This window comes from Diceros bicornis, chromosome 15, assembly GCF_020826845.1.
Source record: "Diceros bicornis minor isolate mBicDic1 chromosome 15, mDicBic1.mat.cur, whole genome shotgun sequence".
In the NCBI taxonomy this organism is placed as follows: domain Eukaryota; kingdom Metazoa; phylum Chordata; class Mammalia; order Perissodactyla; family Rhinocerotidae; genus Diceros; species Diceros bicornis.
The window spans coordinates 24,138,714-24,164,276 of NC_080754.1; the positions used below are offsets into that span (position 1 = coordinate 24,138,714).

General features: G+C 47.1%; 1 protein-coding gene across 1 annotated transcript in view; it reads left to right on the forward strand.

The window, feature by feature from the left end:
• Positions 1–10,116: 10,116 nt before the first annotated feature.
• Positions 10,117–25,563, forward strand: part of PDIA5 (protein disulfide isomerase family A member 5) — an 88,597-nt gene continuing 73,150 nt past the window's right edge. The window contains exon 1 of the mRNA XM_058555926.1: positions 10,117–10,250. Within this exon, the coding sequence (XP_058411909.1) occupies positions 10,206–10,250 (45 nt within the window). The 5' untranslated portion in view covers positions 10,117–10,205. The remainder of the gene's footprint in view (positions 10,251–25,563) is intronic.

The following is a 25,563-nucleotide window of genomic DNA, read 5'->3' on the forward strand; positions in this document are numbered from 1 at the left end:
CTTCAGTCATCTGAAGTTTGACTGAGGCTAGAGGAGCTGCTTCCAAGATGGCTCACTCCCTCAGATGTTAGCAGGAAATCTGAGTACTTCATTGGTTATTGGCAGGGGGCTTCATTCTATTGGATACAGATCTCTCCATAAGGTTCTCTGAGTATTCTTATGACCCCCAGAGTGAGTGATCCAAGAAACAGAGTAAGGAGGAAGCTGTGATGCTTTTTATGATCTAGTTTCGATCACTTCTGCCACATTCTATTCATGAGAAGCTAGTCATAGTCTAGCCCATCCACAGAGGGAGGGGAATTAAGCACCAGCTCTTGAAGAGAGGAGTATCAAAGAATTTGTGGACATATTTTTAAATGAAAATCACAGGAAAGTTGGAATGTAAATTTTAAAAACAGGCTGGAAGCTGGATATCCAGCACCCCAGGCAATGTCGCACCAAGGAATAGCTGGTTAGGGCCGGAGCACATAGGCCCTGCTGCCCGGGCATGGGAGCTCATCTTGTAAACATTCTCTGCTTTTTTCTAGCACTTGCTCCAAAGACAAAATCACTGGCCTAAGCACCTGATTGGCTGAGTTGGACCATAGTGCCCATATGCTGCATGCAACATGGCTTTTGGGGCTTCTGTAACATGAAGCAGGATCTCGACTCCCACCAAGACCTACATAGTTGCAGATCCCCCAAACACACACACCCCATAAGAGCAATGCCCATCACAGAAGGACTCTTGTCTGATTCTCTGACGGGTGTCCAATAATTCAATTCTGACACTAACTCCCAGAGTTCGTGTAGACCTCATAGGTTAAGGCTCAGTCCCATAGGAATGGCCCCACTTCAGAGGCCAACCACAAATGGAGGCCCCAGGCAAAACACACTTCTGCCTGACTACAGATTTGGGGGTTTCTACAATCCTTTCCCCAGGTTTGATAATTCACTAGAATGACTCACAGAATGCAGGAAGAAATTTTACTTATGTTTACTGGCTTATTATAAAGGATACCACTCAGAAACAGCCAAACTGGCAAGGTATTTGGGGAGAGGGCATACAGAGTTTCCATCCCTTCTCCAGGTGCACCACCTTCCCAGAACATCAATGTGTTCACCAGCCCAGAAGCTCTCCAAATCTTATTGTTCAAGAATTTTTATATCTCAATCTCCAGCTCCCTACCCCTCCCTGGAGGTTGGGTCAGGGGCTATAAGCTCCCACCCTCTAATCAAGTGTTTGGTCTTTCTGGTGACGGGTCCCATCCAGAAGCTATCTAGGGGTCCACCTTGAGTCCCTCATCAGCATAGACTCAGGTGTAATCAAAAGAGGCTTTTTTTTTTTTTTTTTGAGGAAGATCAGCCCTGAGCTAACATCCATGCTAATCCTCCTCTTTTTGCTAAGGAAGACCGGCTCTGAGCTAACATCTATTGCTAATCCTCCTCCTTTCTTTTTTCCCCCAAAACCCCGGTAGATAGTTGTATGTCATAGTTGCACATCCTTCTAGTTGCTGTATGTGGGACGTGGCCTCAGCATGGCCTGAGAAGCGGTGCGTTGGTGCGCACCCAGGATCCGAACCCTGGGCCGCCAGTAGCGGAGTGCGCACACTTAACCGCTAAGCCACGGGGCCTGCCCAAAAGAGGCTTTTTATTAGTAACAAAAGACACTCCTGTCACCGCTCAGGAAGTTCCAAGGGCTTCAGGAGCTCTGTGCCAGGATCCAGGGACAGAGACCACATATATATACATACATTTTGTGAGATCAGCCCTGTGCTAACATCTGCCAATCCTCCTCTTTTTTTGCTGAGGAAGACTGGCCCTGGCCCTGGGCTAATATCCGTGCCTATCTTCCTCCACTTTATATGGGACGCTGCCACAGCATGGCTTGCCAAGCAGTGAGTCGGTGCACGCCCGGAATCCGAACTGGCGAACCCTGGGCCGCCACAGCGGAGAGCGCGCACTTAACCGCTTGCGTCACCCGGGCCAGCCCCCACATATATTTTTATTATACCGCAGCTCCAGAGTGAGGCAATGCAGCAGCATGGTGATGAGGGGAGGCAGAAGGTCCAGGGAGAAGCCACAACCAGTAAGGAGTTCCTTGGGATAAAATGCCAAGGGCTTTTATCATTTATTCCATTTAGGTCATTTGCCATTTGTTGCCTGGTAGTTGCGTGACAGTATAACTCTCCTCTGAAATCAGTAAATCCTTCAGTAAAACTCTGCTATATCCTTGGGTTTGTGCTTGTCTTGGAGAATCAAAGGAAAAGGGCATGCATCATGATTGGGTCAGCACAGGGTGGAGAGAAACCAGAGTGAGTGCCCATGAGATTCAAATGCTTCAGTGGAAACCAGATATTGGAGCTCTCATCCCTGAGACTTTCCAGAATCCCATCCCTGATTGTCCCCAAGACTCCCCGGAAGTATTTGGTGGGGGAAGGTGTTGGGTTTCTCATCTTATGTGGGATGAAGTTTTGAGTCATTTAGATTTAACTATTAACAGAAGGGTGACCCCACAAGGTACAGGACATGAGGACATCCTGGCTTTTGACACTTGGCTTTAAATATAAACTTGAAGTCTTTAGTAATGTGAATATTGTTGTTAAGGAAGAAACTGGTCTTCTCTAATGTCAACTTTGGATTTGGTTTTAGCAAGCCAAAGACTTTTTTTTTTTTTATTGATGTTTTAATGGTTTTTAACATTGTGAAATTTTGGGTTGTGCATTTTTGTTTGTCCATCACCATATATGTGACTCCCTTCACCCCTTGTGCCCACCCCCCACCCCCCACCTCCACTGCCCCTGGTAACCACAGTACAGTTTTCTCTGTCCATGTGTTGGTTTATATTCCACATATGAGTGAGATCATACAGTGTTTGTCTTTCTCTTTCTGGCTTATTTCACTTAACATAATACGTTCCAGGCCCAACCATGTTGTTGCAAATGGGACGATTTTGTTGCCAAAGACTTTTTTTAACGAGCTAAAGCCTGGGGCCCTGTAGGTGAAGCTAGTTAGAGGGCTAAGTTCCGAGAAAAAAGGAGAAAAGTGAAAAACATACAAGAGACTCTCTAGGAGATCTTCTGACCAGAACAAAGAAAGAATGCACAACTGCAGGGCTCTATGGTCTCACCCCAGGTCCGGGCTTCCAAAGAGGCCTGACAGTGTAGGCCGGGGGGCATGAGGTGGCGAGTGCCTGAGGGAGAGGGGGACCCAGTCATGTATGGAGGGCAATTATTCTAACTGAAGGCCAAAGGGTTGGCCTGAGGGGCCACAGGTTTAAGCAGCCTGCAAGCTGGAGCCAGGACAGGCAAGTGGAAAGGAGGGTGAGAGAGTCAGAAGAGGTAAGGATCTATGCTGGAGAGGACAAGCAGAAAAGTGCTCTTACTAACTTGAGAACCGGGCTTTTTAATGTGAGGTTTTCTTAATGAAATATCAAAGGGAAGCTCTGCAAATGAATCTGGGATGAATGTTCAATCAATGTCCAATAATGAGTTACTAATTATTATTCAATAACCAACCACGCTCTTTCCAGGACTTCCATAGAAGCAAGGGGCTGACAGAGACACCCTGAATCTGTCCCTTCTACAACCCGTTTTTGGAAGGACATACTCTACCCCAGGTCTGTGAGGATTCTGTTTTGGTCTTAAAATAACTTGATCAGCCATGTGATCAAGTTTCTGTTTGATCTGTTTGATCAAGCCAACTGTTTGTCCATGTGAATGTTGAGAAGGTTTCCTTTTCTGTGTTGTCAAACCCTCTTGCTAAAGTTCATTTCAAATGTTTAACGAGCTCCTACTACATGCCAGGCACTGGCCTGGCCACTGGGGGATCAAAGATAGACAAGGTAAACCAGATGTCGTCTTCATTCTCCAGAGTTCACATCTAATGTGTGTGTGTGGGTTGGGGTATGAGAGTTAGGATGGTCAAGAGACTGGACACTCCAGGAAATTATAACACATTGTGAAGAGGGCTATCAAGAAATCATTGCCAAATCCAATGTCATTGAGCTTTCCCCTGATAAATAAATGGCAAGCAATAGGATATACTGGAGTATATGAGGAAGCCATTTGGTGTGAAATTAATTTGGCCTGAACTTGTTTTTCCAAGAGGGCCTGATGTGGCCCTTGAGCGTGCATTGTATATCTGCTTTAAGTATTTACTATGTCCCAAAGAGGAGAACAAAGCCGTTTAAGATAAAGAAAGGCATAACTTCTCCCACATCAGCACTTCCTTAAGGATAAGCATCTCTCTCTAGGCCGGGGATTGATTGCTGACCTGCTGTGACCACCCAGCTTGAAACCACAGACCTGCTACCTGCTGTGTTCATCAATTGCTGTGTGAAATCCTGTGCCAGCTAAGCATCTTGTGACACTTGTAAAAGGGACATTCCTGTGACAGTTGTAAAAGGGACATTCTGTGACAGCTGTAAAAGGGATGTTCTGTGACATATGTGAAGTATGCTCTTTGTTCCAAGACAGTATATAACCACTCTGTACACCCCACTTCTTTAGTGCCCTTCCTTCCTTGGGGAAGGAAGGCCCCAGGCTAGCCCTCAGATTGGCTCGTAATAAACTCACCTCAATTTTGATTTATAGATTGGTTATGGATTATTTGTGTCGACACTCCTTATGTTTTCTTCTAAGAGTTTTATAGTTTTAGCTCTTACTTTTAGGTCTTTGATCCATTTTGAGTTGATTTTTGTATATGGTTTAAGGTAACGGTCCAACTGCATACTTCTGCATGTGGATATCCAGTTTTCCCAACACCATTTGTTTAAGAGACAATCCTCCATTTTTTTTCACAGTACACAGTTTTTAAGTATACAGTATACAGTGGTATTAAGTACATTCACATTGTAGGGCAACCATCACCACTATCCATCTCCAGAACTTTTTCATCGTTCTACTGAAATTCTGGGGCCATTAAACAATAACTCCTCATTCCCCTCTCCCCCCAGCCCCTGGAAACCACTGGTCTACTTTCTATGTCTATGAATTTGTCACAGTCCATGCTCTTAATGACCACATTCCAGAGAGGAAATTGTGGGAGCACAGAGAAGGGACACTTAGGCCAAGGTGGTGAGAGTGTTGGTGGGAGAGTGATGAGTGTCAGAGGAGGATTTTGGAGGAGGGGATGTCCAAGCTGGGTAGGTACCAGCCAAGCAGGGGAGAGCTGGTGGTGCAGCACGCCAGCAGACGTGAGGAGCAGAGGCAAAGTCTTGTGAGCAGCACAGGGTGTTCTGGGCACTACGAGTCCTCACGCTTGGTCCCTCTTTGGTGAGACTGGCTGCTCACTCAGGCGAAGTGATCACAGAACGATTGCCCAGCTGTCTCTTCTTTGGAATTCCCTCTTGCTTTCACCTTCTCTATTCAGAGCTGACTTTTTTTTCCCTCCATCTGATTCCTCTTCTTTTTTCAAAATTGTAAACTTCCTGTTGAAATATAACATATGTATAGCATATCCATGAATGTGTGTGATGAATTTTCACAAAGTGAACATACCCGGTTATCCTGTACTCAGATGGAGTAACAGAACCCCAGCACCCTCATGAGACCCCTTCCAGTGACTACCCACACCCTTCCCTCAAAGGTAACCACTACCCTCACTTCTAACAAAATAGATGACATTTGCCCTTTCTGTACCTTTTATAGATGGAATCATACAGAATATACTCTTTTGTGTCTGGCTTCTTTATTGTGTTCCGGCCAATTCTCATTCTTTCCTGAATGTCAGAAAACGGTCATTGTGCTAGTCCCAGCCGAGATGATGGGGAGGAACTGGCTACACAAATATAAGGTGGCGTCACAATTCACAATAAACTGCAGGACAAGAAGTTTCTCTGGCTTGGCCCCGCGGGGCTGCTGCAGAAAAGAATGGATGGTTCCCATTGAGGGCTGTAATGGAGGAGGGACAGTACCCGCCCTGTGCTAGTCTCCTAATATTTCAAGGAGAGTGAAGCTTAGAATTGTTGAACATTCCCAGAAGGGCCATAAATCTCATTTTAGTTAGTTTCAATTGCAGAATGAAATGGCCTGGTTTTTCGGCAACTTTTATTTTTCCCTCTCAAGCCCTTGCCCTCTGGTTCTCTGGCTCACAGACGCATGACTTCCTTCCTTCCTTCCTCTCCCAGACTGTTTCCCCTTTCGGCAGTCACATTTCTGCAGAATTCAGCCTTCCTCTGGACCCAAGAGCTTTCAGCCAGTCTTGGACTCAGGAGATATGAGAGTTACAAGGATCCTGAAGATAAGCCAATTAACCCTATCGCTCAATTTTTGGATTTTTAAAAAATTGAGATATGATTTACATACAGTAGAGTGTACAAATCTTAGCACACTGCTCAAAAAATTAATTCAGCTCAATGAATGAATTAATTTTTACATATGTAGATTGTCATGTAACCATCATTTAATCAAGATATAGAACTTTTCTAGCACCCAGAAGATTTACTCATACTTTTTCCCGGATGACTTCTCCTCCTCTCCCCATCCTGCCCCCCACCTTGGTAACCTCTATTTTCTTCTATCACCATAGATCATGCCTGCCTGTTCTTGAATTTCAGATACATGGAATAATATAACGTGTACTTTTGTGTATGGCTACTTTTGCTAAACAACATGGTTTGGAGATTCACCCATGTTGTTGCATGTGTCTGTAGTTTGTTCTTTTTTTAATTGCAGAATATATTATCAATCATTTATCTATTCTTTTCAAGGACATTTGGATTGCTTCTAGTTTTGGCTACTGATTTAGTTTGCTAGGGCTGCCATACCAAAGTACCACAGAACGGGTGGCTTAAACAATGGAAGCTTACCGTCTCACTCTTTGGGAGGCTAGAAGTTCAACATTAAGGTGTCAGCAGGCTTGATTTCTTCTGAGACCTCTCTTGTTGGCTTATAGATGGCTATCTTCTCTCTGTGTCTTCACATAGTATTTCCTTCTGTGTGTGTGTCCTAATGTCCTCTTATTATGAGGACACCAGTCATATTGGATTAGGGCTCATCCTAATGACCTCATTAGTTACTACTTTAAGGGACTTACCTCCAATAGTTACATTCTGAGGTACTGGAGATTAGGACTTTGACATATGAGCTTTGGGGGACACAGTTCAGCTCACAACAGCTACTATGAATAAAGCTGCTATGAACATTTTTGTATATATTTTGTACACGTACCATTGTCCAAAGTGGTTGAACCAATTTACACTCCCATCAGCAATGTGTGAGAATCAGTTGCTCCACATCCTCACTAGCTGCTTCATTTTATAGTGAGAGATGGAGACACACAGAGAGGAGCTGAAAGGCTCACTTTCCCACATGCAGATCACGAGCTAGAGGGTGCAGAGCAGAGCATGCAGAGGAAACCCTGTCCCCAACCTGCTTCAGGAATTTCCGAAACTCTGCAGCACATCACCCCATTCAATCATTCAGTCATTCATCAAAAAGGACACTGAGAACCGTCGTGGCTCAGGTCCCGTGCTTCCCTCTGAAGTTAGGTAGCAAACAAGAAAGTTATGAAACTTAAATTCCAGTTGTACCAACAGACAATGAACACACACAAGTAAGTAAGTAACTGCAGATTGTGGCAAGTGCTGGGCAAAGAATGAACAGAACGTGAGCTAGAGAATAAGAGGTTTGGGGATGAGGAGGGTAAAATCTCCTTCCAATGGCTTGTTCCAAATGACCTCTCTCAGGGAGACATATAAGAGATCCCTGCAAGATTAGAAGGTGCCAGTCAGACCAAGGGCCAGGGAGAGTGTTGAAGCAGACAGAATAGGAAGAGTACAAGCCTTGAAGTGGGAGCAGCTCCAGTGGTGGGGGGACAGGAAATGATGGTCTGAGTAACTGAAGCCAAGTGGACAAGGGCAGAGGAGAGGGAGGAGATGAGGTCTAGAGGCCAGGCTCAGACATGCAAGGCTCACAGGTGATGGGGAGGAGTTTGGATTTCATTATAAGGGGAATGGGAAGCCATTGGAGGGATTCAGGGGAGTGTTGGGGAAGAGGGAGAATCCTCCTCCACCCTTTCCCTTAAGGTTCTTATGGCTGGCCAAATAATTAAAAGACAGGTTAGCAGGAGAAAATATTACCAAGTTTAATAACATGTATACATGGGAGAAACCAGGGAAACTGAGTTTCTCAACACAATAGTGGCGATTCTCATCTTAAATACCATCTTCAGCTAAAGACAAAGGAGGATGTTGGGGGTGGGGAGGGAGAAAGAGGGGAGACAGAAAAGCACAGTAAACAAGAGTAAGGTTATTATGCAGATTTAAGGCCTCACCTTCCACAATGATAAGTTTCTAGAGATGAAGTCATTCCCCCCCCTTCCCAGTACAGAGAGGGAGATACATTTACAAATGGAGATTTCCCTTATAAATGTAAATGTTTGTCTGATAACCCTTTCCAGGGCCACCTAGAGAATGTGGCCTGGGAGAGACAGAATTTTTGATAAGATGGGCTTGTTGGTGCCTTTCCTATCGTAACATCTATTTTACATTGCATTGCAGCCATCATATGATAGTGGCTCCCTCCTAAACAGGTCTTCTATGTTAAATTCTTAGGCAGTTTGGGGGAGGTCAAATGTCCATCGGAGAAAATAATCAAGGTAAAGAGACATATTTCAGGGTGGCCAATTTTGATCTCCCACACAAGTGAGCAGCAGAATCCAACTGACATTAACAAATGCACTGTAGGGGGTATGAGGAGGAAGAAGCAGGCAAATACTTCAAGAGATGTGACTCTTGCCTAGGTGACACATGTCAGTGACTTAGACTCAGGAGGAGGCAGAAGAGATATATTTTGGAGGTAGAACTGACAGGACACGGTGATGGGTTGGATGGGCCTGTTGAGAAGTGAGGGTGAGTCAAGGACGACTTCTAGGTCTTGAGCTCTGACTCTCTGGACAGTGAGCAAGGATCTTTCAGCTATTAACCTACCAATCCCAGACTGTGCACGTCCTTGTCCATCTCACTGCTGTGCACCCTGAGCCTCAGGACATAGTAGGTGTTCACTGAACCTTCTTGAATGAACAACTGATCAGATGCATGAATATTTTAGCACATGGACTAGGTTCAGTAAAGTTTATTTTTTCTTTTGAATTTTTTTTATTGAAGTAAAATTCATATAAAATTAACTGTTAAAAAATTTACAATTCAGTGACATTTAGTACATTCACAATGTTGTGTGACCATCACCTCTGTCTAGTTTCAGAATGTTTTCATCATACCCCAGAGGAGATCTTGTACCCATTGAGCAGTCACTCCCCATTCCCTCCTCCCCACAGCCCCAGGCAACTGCTAATCTACTTTCTGTCTCTATGGATTTACCTATTCTAGCTATTTTATGTGAGTGAAATCATATAATATGTAACTCTTTGTGTCTGATTTCTTTCATTTAGCACGTTTCTGACATTCACCCACCTTACAGCATGTATTAGCATGTCATCCCTTTTTAGTGCTGAATAATATTCCATTGTATGGATATACCACATGTTATTTATCCACTCATCCCTCAATAGAGAGTGGGTTGTTTCCACCTTTTGTCTACTGAGAACAATGCTACCATGAACACTGGTGTACAAGTATTTGTTTGATTACCTGTTTTCCATTCTTTTGGGTATATTCCTAGGAGTGGAATTGCTAGATCATACGGTAATCTGTGTTTAACTTTTTGAGGAACCACCAAACTGTTTTCCAACAGCTCCATAAAGCTTTTCTGAATAAAAAAACAAAAGGTAGGTGGGATGAGGGCTCTTCCCATCCTCCACAAGTAGCACTTCTGCCATTTGCAGGCTGTGGGATATGGGTTAAATTACTTAAGTTCTCTGGGCTGCCTCTTCATTCCCAAAGTGAGGAAAATAAAATTTACTCTGTGAGCTGAATGAGATCTTGTTCCTAACGCTCCAGGCACAGAGTAAGCCCCCCAAATTAACTGCCTTCCTTTACTTTCTGACCTTGCCATTTCGCACTCCACTTATGCTTCTGCTGGTGTTGGGGCCAAGTCCACACCTACAGGCGCCACAGCTCAGCCTTGCTGCAAACTACAACTCCCAGTAAGCACTTCTCCCCGGCCGCCTCTCCCAGCCTGGTGCGCACGCTTTGGCAGACGTGGCATCGCGAACTCGGAGGCGGGGAGCGGTTGGGAAGTGGCCGTGGCGGTTGGACCCGGCGGAGCTGCGGGCGCGGGAGCCCGAGTGGAGACGGGAGCCGGCCGTGGGCAGCGGTGGCGGGGATGGCGCGGGCCGCGCCGGCGTGGTTGCTGCTGCTGGCGGTCTGGGTGAGGCTGTGGCGCGGGGGTCCGGGCCGGGGCGGGCACGTGCGCCCCTCGTGCGGGTCCGCGCTCCCTGCTCCTGGCCCTCCGCGGACGTGCGGGGAGATGCCTCCCGGCGCTGGGGTGAGGGCGTGCGTACCAGGCAGGCGGGGAGGCAGCGGGGTGGCCCCGGTGCCCTCTCCGCGGAGCGCTCCGGAGCGCAGGGGCCAGAGGGAGCCCGGGGGTGCTGGGCGATCCCGCGCAGGGTGCTTGCGCCGAGGGCACAACTTTGCGGGGGTGCAAGTCAGGGGGCGGCCGCTGGCTAAGGCAGGACACCGGCAGGTTGGGGGGTGCGCCCCGCCCCAGACTCCGGGCCCTGCACCTGTGTGAGTGCGAGGTGGGAAGAGGGTGCTTTCCACCTGCACTGCTGGAAACCTTGTTTTAGGTCCGCCTCATTCTTGATTTCGACCCTGGGCGGCTGGGAAGCTGCCGGTCACCACCTGGGCCCCCGCCCGCGCAAGGCTTGGCTGGCTGGGTGGGGTCGTCGCGAGGAGTTGTGCTCCTACGGCCAACCGAGGCTGGCTCGAGCCTCAGCCACTTTCTGGCTGTGTGACGCGGCGTGTCCTTTAATGTATCTGACTTAGTCTTCTCATCCATGAAGTGGGGACGGTAAAGATACCCCCTCACAATGTTGTCAGGAGGGTCGGATGAGAAATCGGAGGAGGAAGCTCTGTAAACTGCAGAATCATACAAGAGTGGAGGAGGGGGGAGGGCTCTTGGAGAGGAGTTTGCTGCGCTTGGAGGGGGGTCCTCAGAGCATCCCTGGAAGAGGTCGGAATGCGTGTGTCCACAGCGCCCAGGACCCCCGGTTTTGGCCTTGGTGCTGCTGTGGATGTGTGATAGGATATCGTGGCCTGCTTCCACATCTCTCCCATAACTTCTGTTCTCCCTTATTTTAGGACCATCTTGGCTCCTTTTTTCCCCAAAGTTCCAGGGAACTTCTGCTGCTGGCACCTTCTCCAACCCAGATTTTTCAGTTTTTTTTTTTTTTCTTTTGGGTGTGGCAAGGATGCTGGGCGAGCAGGAGGAGAAAAAGTCAAGTGTGAACTGAGTTGCTTTAAACACTTCCTTCTCCCAATACCCTGCCCTTTTGAGATCACCAGTGAGGAGTGGCCTCGTATTTTCTGGTTGTCTGGAAGTGGGTGGGAAAGGACGCTGCCTATCTGCCTAGATCTGACCGTTTTCTCTCTGGGAGAGGACTAGGCTGGCGTGGGCAGTGTCACTTCACTTGCATCTAGGTGTGTGTGATGATCTGTTTGTATGTGTTCCCGGAGCCACTTGCCCTGGGCAGGTCTCTGGGCCAGGCAGGACTGCAGGACTGTGGAGGAACTGTCTCCAGCGAGACTCCTATCAGATCTTTGCGCTTGGGCTGTTTTAGGAGGTCTTGCTTTCCTCTTTTCTTCCCTTTTCCCCTCCCTCCTGTGAAAATAAAGGGCTTGGGAATTTGACCAGAAAGAAGTTTCATTCAGCAAATATTTATTTATCAACCACATTCTTTGGCGTTGGGTTGGATTTTGGGTGGAGAGCCAAAGACACAATGTTCCTGCCCTCCAGTATTGCCTTGGGTTGGGTGGGGGAAGTCAGTTCTGTGGGCAAATAAAGTCACAGGTGCGAGTGCTAATACCTGAAGTGCTGGGGGCCTCCACCGAAGGAGAGCCGTATGTTAATTTAGAGGGAGGCCAGCCATGGCTTTCCTGAGGCGGTGGGTTGAGCAATCTGGAGGGAGTGTGGGAGTCAGATAGGCACCTCCACCGGGAGGTGCAGAAGAGTGGGTAGGTTTGCTGAGAGCACTAGAACCTGACAGTTCCTCCTTTCCCCAAGACTAGATTGGCTTAGCAGGTGTGAGGCAGAGGTGCAGAGTCAGTGGCGAGTGACTGGTGGTCGCCAAGGTGGGCCTCTGTAAATTTAAACTCATGTCCATCTGATAAGGGGTCCCCAGGTGCTGGGAGTGGATTGGGTTTCTTTGTTCACTCAGTATTTACTGAGGACTGATGTGTGCAGAGCACTGGGCTGTGAACCAAGAGATATAAAGAAGTATAGCGCGGTTTACAGAGATTCGTGGACGGGGAGGTACACCCACCACATTTTTTATAATAGCAAAAATATGGAAATGGCTTAATTGCTCAATGATAGCAACATGGTTAAATGACTTCTGGCCCTGTCCATACCGAGGAAAGTGATGTTTATAAAGAATGTTTATATTTACTAGAATGTTATGTTTATCATCAAAATATTTTCTGATGCTTATGAAGAATATCTAAGGAACGGTGCTGGAGTGTGATAATCAGGGGAAAAGTAGGGTACAAAACCAAATACCAGGGTGGCTGAAGATAGTGTTTGAGGGATTAGCAGTGCATCAGAATGTTAACTGTAATTGTTCTGGAAGATGGAGTTGTGGGTGACTTTTGCGTGCTTCTTGGCTTATGCTATTTTGTGTTTTCCAAGTTCTCCCTATGAATATGTCTTAGTTTTTGATCAGAAAAGTTAATACAGGAACTTTTTAAAAAGGTTCCTTTGGGGGCTCTCACCCTTTCACAAGAATCCTGGGGTGGAGAGTCACAGTCAACACTTGGGACAAGCTGGTCCAGCCCTTCCAGGCTGGGAGTCTCTGCCCTCAGGGCCTGTGGCTGGGGAGGCCATGCTGTCCTGTCCCCAGCCCTGCGCTGACTGCCTCTTCCTGCTGTGCAGCTCAGCTCTTCCCTGCAGCTGACCCTTCCCCAGGGCCATTCATGCTGATGGGCGTAGAGTCTACATCCTGTCCTCAGAATGGAGAAATGTCAGCCGGAGAGGCCCGACATCACCCAGCTCAAGTGGGTCCAATGTCAGGCCAAGGACTGGGATGAAGTTTTCACTGGTCCATAGACAAATTGGAAAAATAACAATGGTGAATGGTTTTTTTTCATGAATCCAAATATTTTCAGTTTAAAAACTTGTCCACTTTTCTGACATGATGTCCATATTGAGGAGGGGGTAGTTTACCGTGTCCTTTTGAAAAAAGAAAATAGTGATAGTATGTTGTGATTTTTTTTTAAAAGTATTTTCTTGATAAATATAATGTGTATTATATATTATATTTAAAAATAAGTATATTTAAAAATATATATCCTGCCAATCCATGAGATTCCAGAGTCTGAGGACTACTGATCTAACTCAGCCCTCTTATTTTATAAGAGAAAAGTGAGACTTCGAGAGGGAAGGGACTCACTCACGGCCACCCAGGTTGTAAAGGCAGAGCTGGGGTTAGAGCCAGGCTCCTGACTTATGAATCAGCGTTCTTCCTCCCCATCTCTGTCTTCCCAGCCCTCCGTCTCCTGCCTGCTTCCCTCTTCCTGGGCCACTGCTCAGGCCTCTGCTTGAAGCTGAGAACCTGGTGGGACAGTGGGCGGAGGTACAGGAAGCAGGAGATGTTTGTGCCAGGTCTCTCCTGCAGAGCTTTTTAATGTACACGTTTTTAGGTTCTATACCATTATATATTTAATAGGCTTTTGTGGGCTGGCCTGGGGACCTAATTGCCATTTATTATGCTGTTTGGAACCTGGAGTGCACTTTTCCCACAGAAATAAATACATTAGAGAGGAAGTTTTCAAACAGCACTGGCAAGTAAGTTGGAGGGATGGCCGAGTGCCGTATGAGTGGCTCACAGTGAGTGCTGCGGATTTGGGCAAGGGGCAGGCTGTGGGGCTCCGAGTGACTAGAGAAAGGCCCCCAGCTCAGGCCTCACAAGGCGGGCAGACTCCGAGCTCGGTGACGGCGGGGGGGAGGGATCCTCCCTGTTCTGTCCCCGGCACCAAGCCCAGGGCCTGCATGCGGTTGTCCCCAGTCCATGTTTGGTTGAAGGAATTAGTGTTGCAGGCAGAGAAAGGAAACCTCCCAAGACAGAAACAGGGAAATGAGGAGTGATGGGCCAGGCTGGGTGAAAGGAAGGATTTGAGTCTGCGATGGTGAAGAAGATGGGAAAAGTGGATTGTAAAGAACCATAAGTGCCTGGTAAAGCTTTTGGGGCTTGATTCTGTAGGTAATGGAAAGACGTGATGAAAGCTGCGCTTTAACAACAAGACCAGTCAGGCCGCAGTGTAGGGTTGGGTTGGAGTGAGAGAGACTGGATTAATTTTCCCAGAACAACACTGTCTTCCTCATTTTCTTCTCTGTTATCTACAAGATAAAGCCAAGTGTGATGGAGTGGAAAGAACATGGGCTTTTAGCCAGCTGGACACTCGGGGGCCGTGTGGCCTTGGCCCTGCCTCAGTTTTCTTGTTTGTCACTGTGTTAATAATATCCATCTTGCAGGATTGAAAGGATCAGCAACGATACAGGAAGCACGTATCACAGTGCTTGGCACAGGAGAGTGCCCAGTAAATGGGAGCCACAGCAGCCGCCTCAGGTTGTTGAAGAAGAGGTTCCGGGGAAGCCGGTTAGGAGGAGGCAGTGGAGAGTGAAGGGCCAGAGTGGGTGTGAGTGGAGGCTGTGAGACATGGATGGGGGGGGTCCTCTGCCGCTGGGATTCTCCTCATCCCATTTCCTTGGAGCTGGGCTCTTGGGTTACTCCTTGCCCCTCCCCACTGGGCCCCTGTGGAGCCTGGGGTGGGGGTGCAGAAGGGCTGAGAATTTTAGTGTTCTGTGTTTCTCACCCCTTTCTTCTGAAAGTGGATCCTCTCTTGAGAATACCAACCACACTGCCTCCCTGGAGGGTTCGCCCCAGCTTTGTGGTTTTGTTCTGTGGGCCTCTTGTGTCTCTCTTGGTGGCTGTGGCAGGTTTTGGAAGCCGTCTAAGTGACAGTGGGCCAGAGAGTGATGCGTGGGGTGTAAGGAGAGCCTGGATTCTCTTACATTACCTGACCTCCGTGGTTTATTTGCCCCCACCCCCCCTTCTCCCTCCTTCCTTTTTTTCACACCTGGCGTCTTCCGCCTCAGTGGGAGAGGGGGGAGCAGAAATGCTCACCATTGCTGTGGTGGTCTGTTCCTCTTGCCTGGGCCTCCTGCAGCACTGGCTGGAGCCTCTGGCTACCCGTTTGACCTGTCGATGAGAGTTATAAAACACTTGGTACCTTTGCAGAGGGCTTTAGAGTTTGCAAGGCATTTCCACATATTTCAGGTCTGTGTAGTTTTTAGTCCCATGTTAACTGGGTGAGGTAGGCTGATTAAGTATGTTCTGCCGAGAAAGGGGTGAGTGGGTGGACGGAGACGTGGGAAGAGATACCATTAGACGAGTGGGGGCATGGCCTGGAAGGTGAGGGGATAGACACAGTTGGGACACACATAATAGTTCTCACTGGTTCACCTGAATGTTTAAGCTGCCATGTTGGCTGGTGCTATTTTCTGAAATACCAACACCAGCCATTTTCCTGGGGTGTCCATGAAACTTGCCCTTTGGCTCCCTGATGGCCTGAGGAGGGGAGGAGGGGCAGCCAGTTGGGCACTCATTGACCATCCTTCCCCCCTTTCTCATCACCCTCCCTGCGTAGCTCTAGTTTGCTGTCCCTCTGACCACCCTATGTCCAACAGCGCCTCTTCCCACACACCAGCTTATGACCACTTCCAAGTAATGAGCTTTGCAATCATGTGGTGGGGGGGTTACACACTCAGATCGAGTGTGGGGTTAGAATAGCCTTTTTGCGTCTTTTTATTCCCCAGTGTCATCCTGAGCCCCATTTGGATGTGTGCTCTCTGTTCCCAGCTGGCCTGATGGTGAGCCTGTGCTTGGCTTCAGTGTCCATCTCATTACCCTGGCTGGGGCAGGGTGGAGTGTCCATCCCCCCCAAAGAATCCTACCATTCCTCCAACCCCTTGGCACGAGCAGATCCTTTAATCCTTGCCTTGGAAGGTATTAATGGAGACCCAGGTCAAGAGCCGTAAGCTGGGGCTTGAGCATAAAGATGATCTAGCATCCCAGCCGAGAGGCGGGCTTGTCCGGAAAGCTCTTTGTTGGGCCAAGTAAGGCAGGCTCCCAAGGAACCAGCAGGCTTACTATTGTCAGGGGGTCTGACCTTGCTGGGTCCTGAGCAGAATGTTGGACATGCCCCTTACGTCAAAGGAACAGGGACCGGCATCTGCATGCTACATGTGCCACAGATGTTCATTCATTCCACAGATCTTTACCAGGTATTTCTTGAGAGTCTTTTAGGAGCCAGATATACCATGCTAAGGCATTGGGGACATAATGATAAATAAGATGGACTCCATTCCTTCCCCCCATTGCCCAGTGGGAGAGCCACTAATTTATTATTTAATTCGGGTAGTAAGTGCTGGAAAGAGGAAGTATAGGTGGTAAGAGAATGTCTAGCAGGGGTCCCTAACCTAATGCGGGGAAGGCTTCTCTGAGGACTCAACGGACCCTTTCTTAGAATAATGTTTTCAAATGTATAAAACAGAATGCATAGAATTACAAAGGAAACCAGAGATACTGAAACACAGTTATAAATATTATAACAAATATGTGATAAAATAATATTTACATTTCTTTATTAATGCGTCCTCTAAGAAGACCTAGTGGCAGGTTTGATATTTTCTGTAATTTCAAGTAGTGATGAACATAAACAGTGTTTCAAGACATCTGCACCAATTGTGATGTGATGAAAAAATATGGTTTCTGGGGGACAAGTGGCAAAAAAAAAGTGTGATTTCTGTTGGTGGCAAAGTCGCAGACATTGCCAGTGCTACTGTCATTTGTTGTTTACATTCATAATAAAGGGAAGCCTTAATTTCAGTTAGAAATTAGTGGAGATAAAGATATAGTTTTTCCCCATCCAAATTCTTAGACCTCAGTGTAAAGGAAAATTATCCAAAAACTTGGAAATAAAAGATGGTTTAGTGACTTTTTAGTGTCATACCAGAGCATCCTCTAAGAAACCCGCCTAAGGGCCATCTGGTGCTATAGGGATGTAACCTAGTTGTTGTTTAGGACCCGCCCTCTGTAAAGTCAGATAAGATGCAAATGGTTTCTGTTTGGTAGAGAAGAGAGACCCAAGGGTATTGCCCTGCAGGATATTAACCAATGTGATATCTAATTTAGCAATCTTAAATCAGGATTCTTTTTTTTCATCAGCCATATGCATATTAGTTTGTTATAACTTCTTTTTTTAACTGTTTTTTCTTATATCCTTTTTTTTTTTTTTTGTGAGGACTATCAGCCCTGAGCTAACATCTGTGCTAATCCTCCTCTTTTTTGCTGAGGAAGACCAGCTCTGAGCTAACATCTATTGCCAATCCTCCTCCTTTTTTTCCCCCAAAGCCCCAGTAGATAGTTGTATGTCATAGTTGCACGTCCTTCTAGTTGCTGTATGTGGGACGCGGCCTCAGCATGGCCGGAGAAGCGGTGCGTCGGTGCGCGCCCGGGATCCGAACCTGGGCCGCCAGCAGCGGAGCGCACACACTTAACCGCTAAGCCACGGGGCCGGCCCTCTTATATCCTCTTTTGATGTAACTTTGTCATTTCAATGGGTCCCTTATTAATGACTTCAGTAACACTTTGAAATATGCTCAATATCAATTTGTATGAGAATTAGGTTTTTAACATTTGAGAGTTATACTTGACCCCAGTTTTAAGAACTGTTGAGTGAGCAGAATGTGAGGGTGTGGCGCTGAGAAGGGAGGTCTGGGCTGGAGATGTTAATTTAGGGGTGCTGCTCAGGAAAGGGTGAGACCCTGGGAGGGAGTGTAGAGCAGGAAGAGAAGCTGGACCCAGTGAGCCCTGAGGAACTTCAGCATTTAAAGGATGGGGCGAGGAGGGTTTACAAAGAGTATGGGAAGATAGCAGGAGAGTTAGAAGGGAGACCAAGAGTGTTCCGCCAGGATGTCGAGCAAAACAAGAACTAGAGGTGCCTGTCGGGTTATCCATGTGGGAGTCATTGTTGAACCCCCACCGAGAGCCTCTTTGGTGGTGGTGGGGGCAGCTGTGAATGGGCTGAGGAATGGAGATGGAAAATTCTGGCTGTGAAGGAGAGAGGAGTGACGTGGGGTCCAGAGAGAAGGTTTTTAAAAGGTGGGTCAGTGGCAGAGGTTTTCCACCCTGCCTGTGGATCCAAATCACCATAAGGAGGTATGTGTAAAAATGGATTCCTGGGCTCCCCAGATCTGTAAGATGGTTTTCTTCAAGGATAAGGCCCAGGAATCTGTATTTCTAAAAAGCCCATACTTAGAATTGTTGTGCAGCTACAAACCAGACATATTTACAAGTTAACAACATTAATTTTGTGTAATGGATAGTGTTTTGCCAGCCGAGGTTGCTGCTCTGTGCTGAGTGGTGTGGCACAAGTTCTGCCCACGTCCTGAGCCACGTACACCAGTGACACTGTGAGGCGTCACTTGGCTCAAGCATGTGCTGGTTTTGCTTTTCTCTGAAGGCATGTGGGGAATTGCGGGCAAGCAGGTTAGCAGAGGAAAGAGGGGTCAGGTCGTCACTGCGGCTCTTTTCAGCTGGTCAGTTGCTTGTCTCTCAGCTCTTGTTCTGGGTGGGGCTCTAGGGAGTGAAGAGAGCTTGAGGGAGCCCAGTGGGGGGTATTCATTGACGGGCAAAGAGAAGAGCATGAATCTGTGCTCAGGAGACCCCGATCTGAATCCTGGCTCTGCCATTTTAGACTTCCCCTGAGGCAAGTCCCTTAACTTCTTTGACCCTCAGTTTTCACATCTCTAAAGTGGGAATAGTACCACCTCTTACACAGATTGTTTATAGCAGTTTTTCAAACATTTTTATTGCAGCTCCTGCAAGAACAATTATACTTTTTACCTTATAACGAAGTACATATGTCCATAAATATAACAGATAGAAACGTTTCATGGAATACACAGTCTTGCTACCTGTGGTGCACACTGATGTTTTCTATTTAAAATCATTTAAAAAAATGCTGGTGGAAACCCACTGAACTGAGTTGATGACTCAGATCTTGGGTTGAGGCCTGAGGGGTGGAAAACAATGGTTTAGGCTCTCAACTTGGAGGACTGAATGAGATAATGCGTGTAAAAGCACGGATGTACACCATGGGCCATGAGCACTTGAATTGTTATTTTCTTATCAATTAACGGAGCTTTGAGGCAGACTTGGATTTCCGGAGTGGGAATTCACCTGCTCTGCCTCCCTCCCTGATGCCTAATTCCCTGTCCCTCTATGAGCTCTTCCTCGTTAGGAGGCCCGGCACACCAGGCTGGCAGCGGCCCAACGCCCTCTTGGCTCTGGAAGAGGTTTTCCAAAACATTAAAGGCTTCAGGGACTTAAGTCCTGGTTAAATGCACCGCAGTTGCAGTTTCAGGATAAGGAAGCCAGTTTTTATAAGCCGTCGGATCAGTTGTCCTGCCCTGAATTACTCCTTGTTGACAGCCACATTTGTGCTGTGGGGAACGTTAGGGGGAAGAAGGTAGTGTTGAGCGCATGTACGAGGTGTAGTCTTTAAAGGGAGCAGAGTACAGAAGATGCAGCTGGCTCTGCATGTGTAGGAGTGAGTGGTGAGCTGCGGCTCCAGGAGTCGGGCGTCTGTGCTCCAGCTCAGGCACTGGCGTTCTCAGACTTGGCTCTGAGTCATGGCTTCCTTGCCTCCTTGCTGTGTGAGGGTGAGCAAGTTTCTTCACTCCTCTTAGTCTCAGTTTCCTTATCTATAAAATGGATATGATAAAAGTATTGACTTAATTCACTTGCCAAGATAATTAGATAATCACGTGAACTGCCTGGCTGCTCCTGGTTACACGGTAGGCACTCTGTGCTTTCTGCTGTTACCATGATCAGGGCTCATCCCTAGGCCCTGGATGTTGGAACTAAAGAAACCTCTCTTGGGTTCTGTTCCTTGCCAAGTGCTTTCCCATTTCTCTCTCTTCCTTAATGAACACGTTTCGGTCCTCAGCTGTGGTAGTCAGGGGTCCACATCCCAGGGCCAGGCCGTGTCTCTGTCTCTGTCTCTCTCTCACGCACACACACAAACACTGGCCTTTCAGGGACTCACGTGCTCATTTTTATCTCAAAGGCTGCTGGGGCGACATTTGAACATTGGGAAGTATCAGTAGTTTGAGGTTAGTCCTTCACTCCTGTGAAGAGTGGTGTTTAGCCATGGCAGTTGGTGACAGATGCTTAAAATTTGCCGTTTTAAGGGGCTTAAATTACCCATATTTTCAAATTAATGCTCTTTTTTCTCTCTCCCTCTCATCAAAGCCATTCTAGGTCTGTGTTGCATGCAGAGTACTCTGCAGATTCCATGTAATAGTTCTTATAAAAAACCACACCGTGTCGGGTGAGCAGAGGAGCAGACAGTCAGCTCGGAGTGACGTCACGAAGGGCAGATGGGCACTACGAACTCTGACGTGGGAAAGTGCCAGCGAGCGCCGGCCGGTGGCGGAGGGTCTCGGGAGGCCTGTGGAAGAGGTGGGGGCAGTATTTGGGTGTGTTCTGGGCATCTCTTTTTTTCTGTCTTTTTTTAGGTAAGTTTTTTTCCTAACTCTAATTCTGAAATAATTTCGGATTTACAGAAGAGTTGCGAGAAGAATACAAAGGATTCCCGTCTGCTCTTTACCCAGATGCCACACATTAGCGTTAGCACATTTGCTTTATCATACTTTCCCTCTACGTATATCAGGTTTACAGATGTAATGCTCCTTTGCCCCCTAAATATTTCAGTATTTCCTAAAAGGCAAAGACATTCTCTTACCTAACCACAGTACAAAGATCAAAATCAGGAGTGTAGCATTTGGCTCAGTATCCACTCCAGAATTACACATTGAATTTAATTGTCATCTCTCTTTAGTCTCAAGTTTTGCAGTCTTTATCTTTTGTGACCTTGACATTGTTGAAGAATGGCCCTCAATTGGATTTTTGATGTTTCCCTTCAGTGCGTTGTATGAGGAGGTGTATGATGTCGATTTGACCCATTACTGGTGGTGTTAACGTTGGTCCCTGAGTTAAGGGGAGTTTCTGCCAGGCTTCTCCACTGTGAAGTTATGTTTTCTCGTGGGGAGGTACGTTGACGTTGTTAATGATTTCCACGATGGTGGCAATTTTTTTTCCTTTCAGTGTTTAAATTGGACATGCCTATTATGGTGAGTTAGAAAAACAGAAAAGGGGAAGAATAAAATCTGTCCAAGGAAAAGCCTTACTCTGGTGCATTTTTTCTTCCAGTCTTTTTCAGAGCATAATTTTGTGTATAGTTGTAATCATACCATGTACATTTTGAGTTATATATATATATATATTTTTTTTTTTTCTTTTGCTGAGGAAGATTGTGCCCAAGGCAACATCCATGCCCGTCCTCCTCTACCTTACATGCAGGATGCCACCACAGGACAGCCTGATGAGTGGTATGCAGGTCTGTGCCCGGGATCCAAACCCGTGAACCCATGAACCCCGGGCCACTGAAGCTGAGTGTGTGAACCCAACCACTATGCCACCATGCTGGCCCCTGAATTCTATTTTTTAAAACTTAACATTAAAACAAATATGTTTTCATTGTACAGTCTTTGAAAACATCATTTAAATAGCTGTGTTATTCTGTCGAGCGGTGTACTCTAAGTAACCATTCCTCCGCTGTTGGATGTTTAGGTTGTTTACAATTTTTGACTTTTATAAGTAGGACTCTATGAGTCATATCTATGTCAGAACTTCTGCTAATTTCCTCAGGAAATTCCCAAAAGTGGAATTACCATGTCATGCAGCATAAATACTTTTAAGATACTTGATAACTTGTGCCAAGTAGCTTTCCAAAAGAATTGTACTAGTTTAGGCTTTTGCCAGCACAGTATGACAGTTGGATGCCATATTTTAAGACATTCACTAATGGTGTTTTTCAACTTTATTTTAAAACTGTGGCTTACCAGTCAAGATTTGTGTTGGGGTTAATATCTAGTATTTTGAATTAATGAAAGCATAGGTCTTTATTTCTGAAAATAAATTATAATATAAGATGGCACATTACTCTTTTTGGGCTCTGGCACTCTGCTCCCAGCATGGTGACAGCTCTGAGAATCATGAGCATGGCTGTGACTAAGGCAGATCATTCAGGACGATGAGGGACTTGAGGGCACATGTGAGGAATTGGGGTATTCCCCCTAGGGAATGTGTTTGCCATCCTCAGAGCAGGACAGGCTGACAGAATGGTGTGGGAGGGGGAGGAGTTTGGACTTCTTAGTGACTGGAGCTATCCAGGATGAAATGGTAGGGGGAGGACATGGACTTCTGTGTATTAACATATGTAGTTCCCACAGTGTTCTGGGCCCCACTGAGTTGAGCAGCCTCAGAAGATTTTGAGTCCTTGGCTCTGGAGAGCTACCTGGAAGCTGGAGATGGCATGTGAGGGATGTTGAGAGGAGTCCTATGTTAGGGAACCCAACCAGCACAGCTCAAGCCTGTCAGTTGCAAGGGATGTCCTGGCCTTTTGGTCCCCTGCAGTGTCCCCTTACTAGTAAAGGGCTGAGGTTGTAGGGAAACTGGAGAGTTAGGAGCAAATTTTCCTTTCATCTGTGAGTAGCTGTCACCAGGTGACCAAGATACGTGATAAGAACAGGCGCAGTGAGACTTGGGTAATTAGGAGGGACACAGTAAATCAAACTCTTGATAGTCTCTCTTTCTCCTTCCTTATAACAGTTTTTCAAAAGTATAATGCATGATTTGATGCCTTAGACACTTTGAAATATCCCAACTGGAGGAGATATTAATATTTCTTTCTAGTTAAAGCTTTTGTTCCAGTAGGTACTCAATGTCTATTTGTATGTGTGCTGGAAAACCAAGAATGATAGTGCCTTAAGAGGATTGTTTATTTCACTCATGTAGAAGCCTGGAAAGGGGCGTTCCAGGGCCAGTATAAGCCTCTGTGGTGTCAGGGATTCAGGTACCTTCTGTCTTGGACATCTTTAGCAAGTCCTTCATCCTCATGGTTTCACGATGGCTGCTTGAGTTCCAGCCATCTTGTCCAATTTCCAGCTGACAGGAAGGAGGAGGGGACTAAGAAGACTCATAACAGATGTCTACTAGGGACAGTTCCCACAAGTTGCCACAGAACACTTCTGCTTAACGTTCCAGGGGCTGGAATTTAGTCACATAGCCACACTTGCTGCAATGGAGACTGAGAGGTGTGGCTTAATGTGGGTGGCCATGTGCCCAGAGAAATTCAGAGGTTTCTAAACAAGGTCGGATTACCTCACAGCACTTCTCTGGTAGTGGTTGTGAGAATAGATTTGCCAAATGTCACAAGTGGAAAGGACTTTGGAAATCACTTTCAGCCCCTTCATTCTACAGAGGAAAAAGCTAAGGCTTAGAGAAGGAGAGAGGACTTATCCAAGGTGACACAGCCAGTAAATATCAAAGCCAGCACAAAATTTGGGTTTCTGATTCTTTCCACCAAACCTCCAGCTCTAAATTCTCACCCAGCTCAAGTTCTCTGACCCTGGGTTCAGGTCTTCTGTTTATAACAGTTTTCCTGGATCCCTTTACCACCAGCTTCTTAAAAGTCTAGACTTTTAGATTCTGACATTTCAAAACTATTTTGAGCAAAAGGTGGGTTACACTAAATTAAACCCGTTTCTTCACAGCTCCCAATGTAAGAAGGGTATCTTTTTTCAGGTGAGAGAGCAAAAAAAGTCAAGTCCCACTTCCACCCTTTTTCCTAAACGTTAAACTTCTGTCCTCCAGTCTTCCTCCTTTAGCAAGCAGCTTTGACATAATTGAATACCACTGGCTTCATGATTTGCATTGAATAGTGAATCTATAGTGAATCAGCAGGCAGCTTCCCGGCTATAGAGAACGGGAGAGTGCTGGCAGCGCCCCAGAGATATGGAGCTTTTTAAAGCTGAGGGTATAATGTGGTGAGGACTGTTCTCCCCATTATTTTCCAGAATTGTACAACTCTTTATCTCGTTAGTCTGGTGGTGATGGTGAGTGAGGTTACGTGAAGAGAGAGGAGCTTGTGTGTGCCTTCTGTTAGAGCGAGAGCCAGGTGGAAAGGGCCGCAGACTCTGGACACAACCCCTGATTCACAACACCTCTGGGCTGATTGCCCTGGGCCCTGAGACAACAGAGTGCTCTGGGCTTGCAGAAAGCCAAGGGCTGTAAATCCCTGCTGGGACCCTCCTTGCTATGGGATTTGGGCTTTCTCTGGCTGCTTTGATGGGCCCTGCTTGGGAAGGAGGTGCTTTTTTTCTGCTTGGGTCGCTCCAAGACCAGGGAGCTTGTAGAGTTGAGAGAAGCAGACCACCTCTGGTCAGGAGCTGGGAGACCCGAGCTCTAGTCCCAGCTCTGCTGCTTACCTACTGTGTGACCCTGGTAAGTGGTTTCACCTCTCTGAGCCTCAGTTTCCTCATCTGTGGGATGAGGCTAGGACCTGCTCATCGGGTGATTGTGAGGGGCAAATGGGCATGAAGCCAGGAAGGAGGTTTGGCATGTGCTGCATGGCCTTTTGGTCTGGGTTGCTGCGCAGATGGGGGATTATTCCAGTTTTTATAATCCTGAATGTGTGTACGTGCACGCTCCTTCCTGCCTGGACCTGCTGTTTTGCCTGATTGCAAGCAGGGCCCTGGAGAGGAAGGGGTGGTGCCTGTTTTACTGTTGTCCTTGCCCTATCTGTGATTTGCCTCACTAATAGTACTAATAAAGGTGATTACGATCATTATGTACTTCTGTATGCCGCATTCTGTGAGGTTCTATGTATACTTTTTCCCCCTCATTTAATCCTCAGCCGTCCCCGCAAGGCAGGTATGGGTATTGTCCTCTCCACTTTACGGGTGGGGAAATGACACTGAGATCATCTCACTGTAGCTGATGGTGCCTAGGTTCGGCCCCAGGCCTGTCTGACTGCAGAAGCAGTGTTCTTCCCATGGTGTCTGGGGGGTGGGAATCCCACAAAGGGAGAAGATGCCAGTGGGCTTCTAGGCTGGCCCTGATATGGGCAGGCACCTGTTAGGAGAACACTGCAGGGAGTCTGGAAGATGATGAGGAGAGAGCCAGCCCCGTTTCCTCCGGCCCATTGCCTCCAGCCGGGATAGAGGTGGGTGAGGACTTCTGTGCTAGGCCCCCTGGGTGCTGCTGGTCTCTGAAGAGGGCCAGTACTCTGAGGCAGAAGGGGCCTGGTAGAGGGGCTGCTACTCTGTTGGAGGGGCCTGGTGTTCTGAGAGGGGGTGCTCACTGATGGGTTGGGGGCTGATGGGGGTATGGGGGCGCTGGCTCTCTGATGCAAGTGGGACCTAGCTTTGGGGGCCTGTTGTCCCCAGCAATGGGAAGAGGGGAAGCTGTCTGTCCCAGCAGTGTTCTGCGCTGCACCGGGGAATGTTTTACGGGTGTCAGCCGAGCCATGGAGCAGCTCAGCCATGATGCAGATAC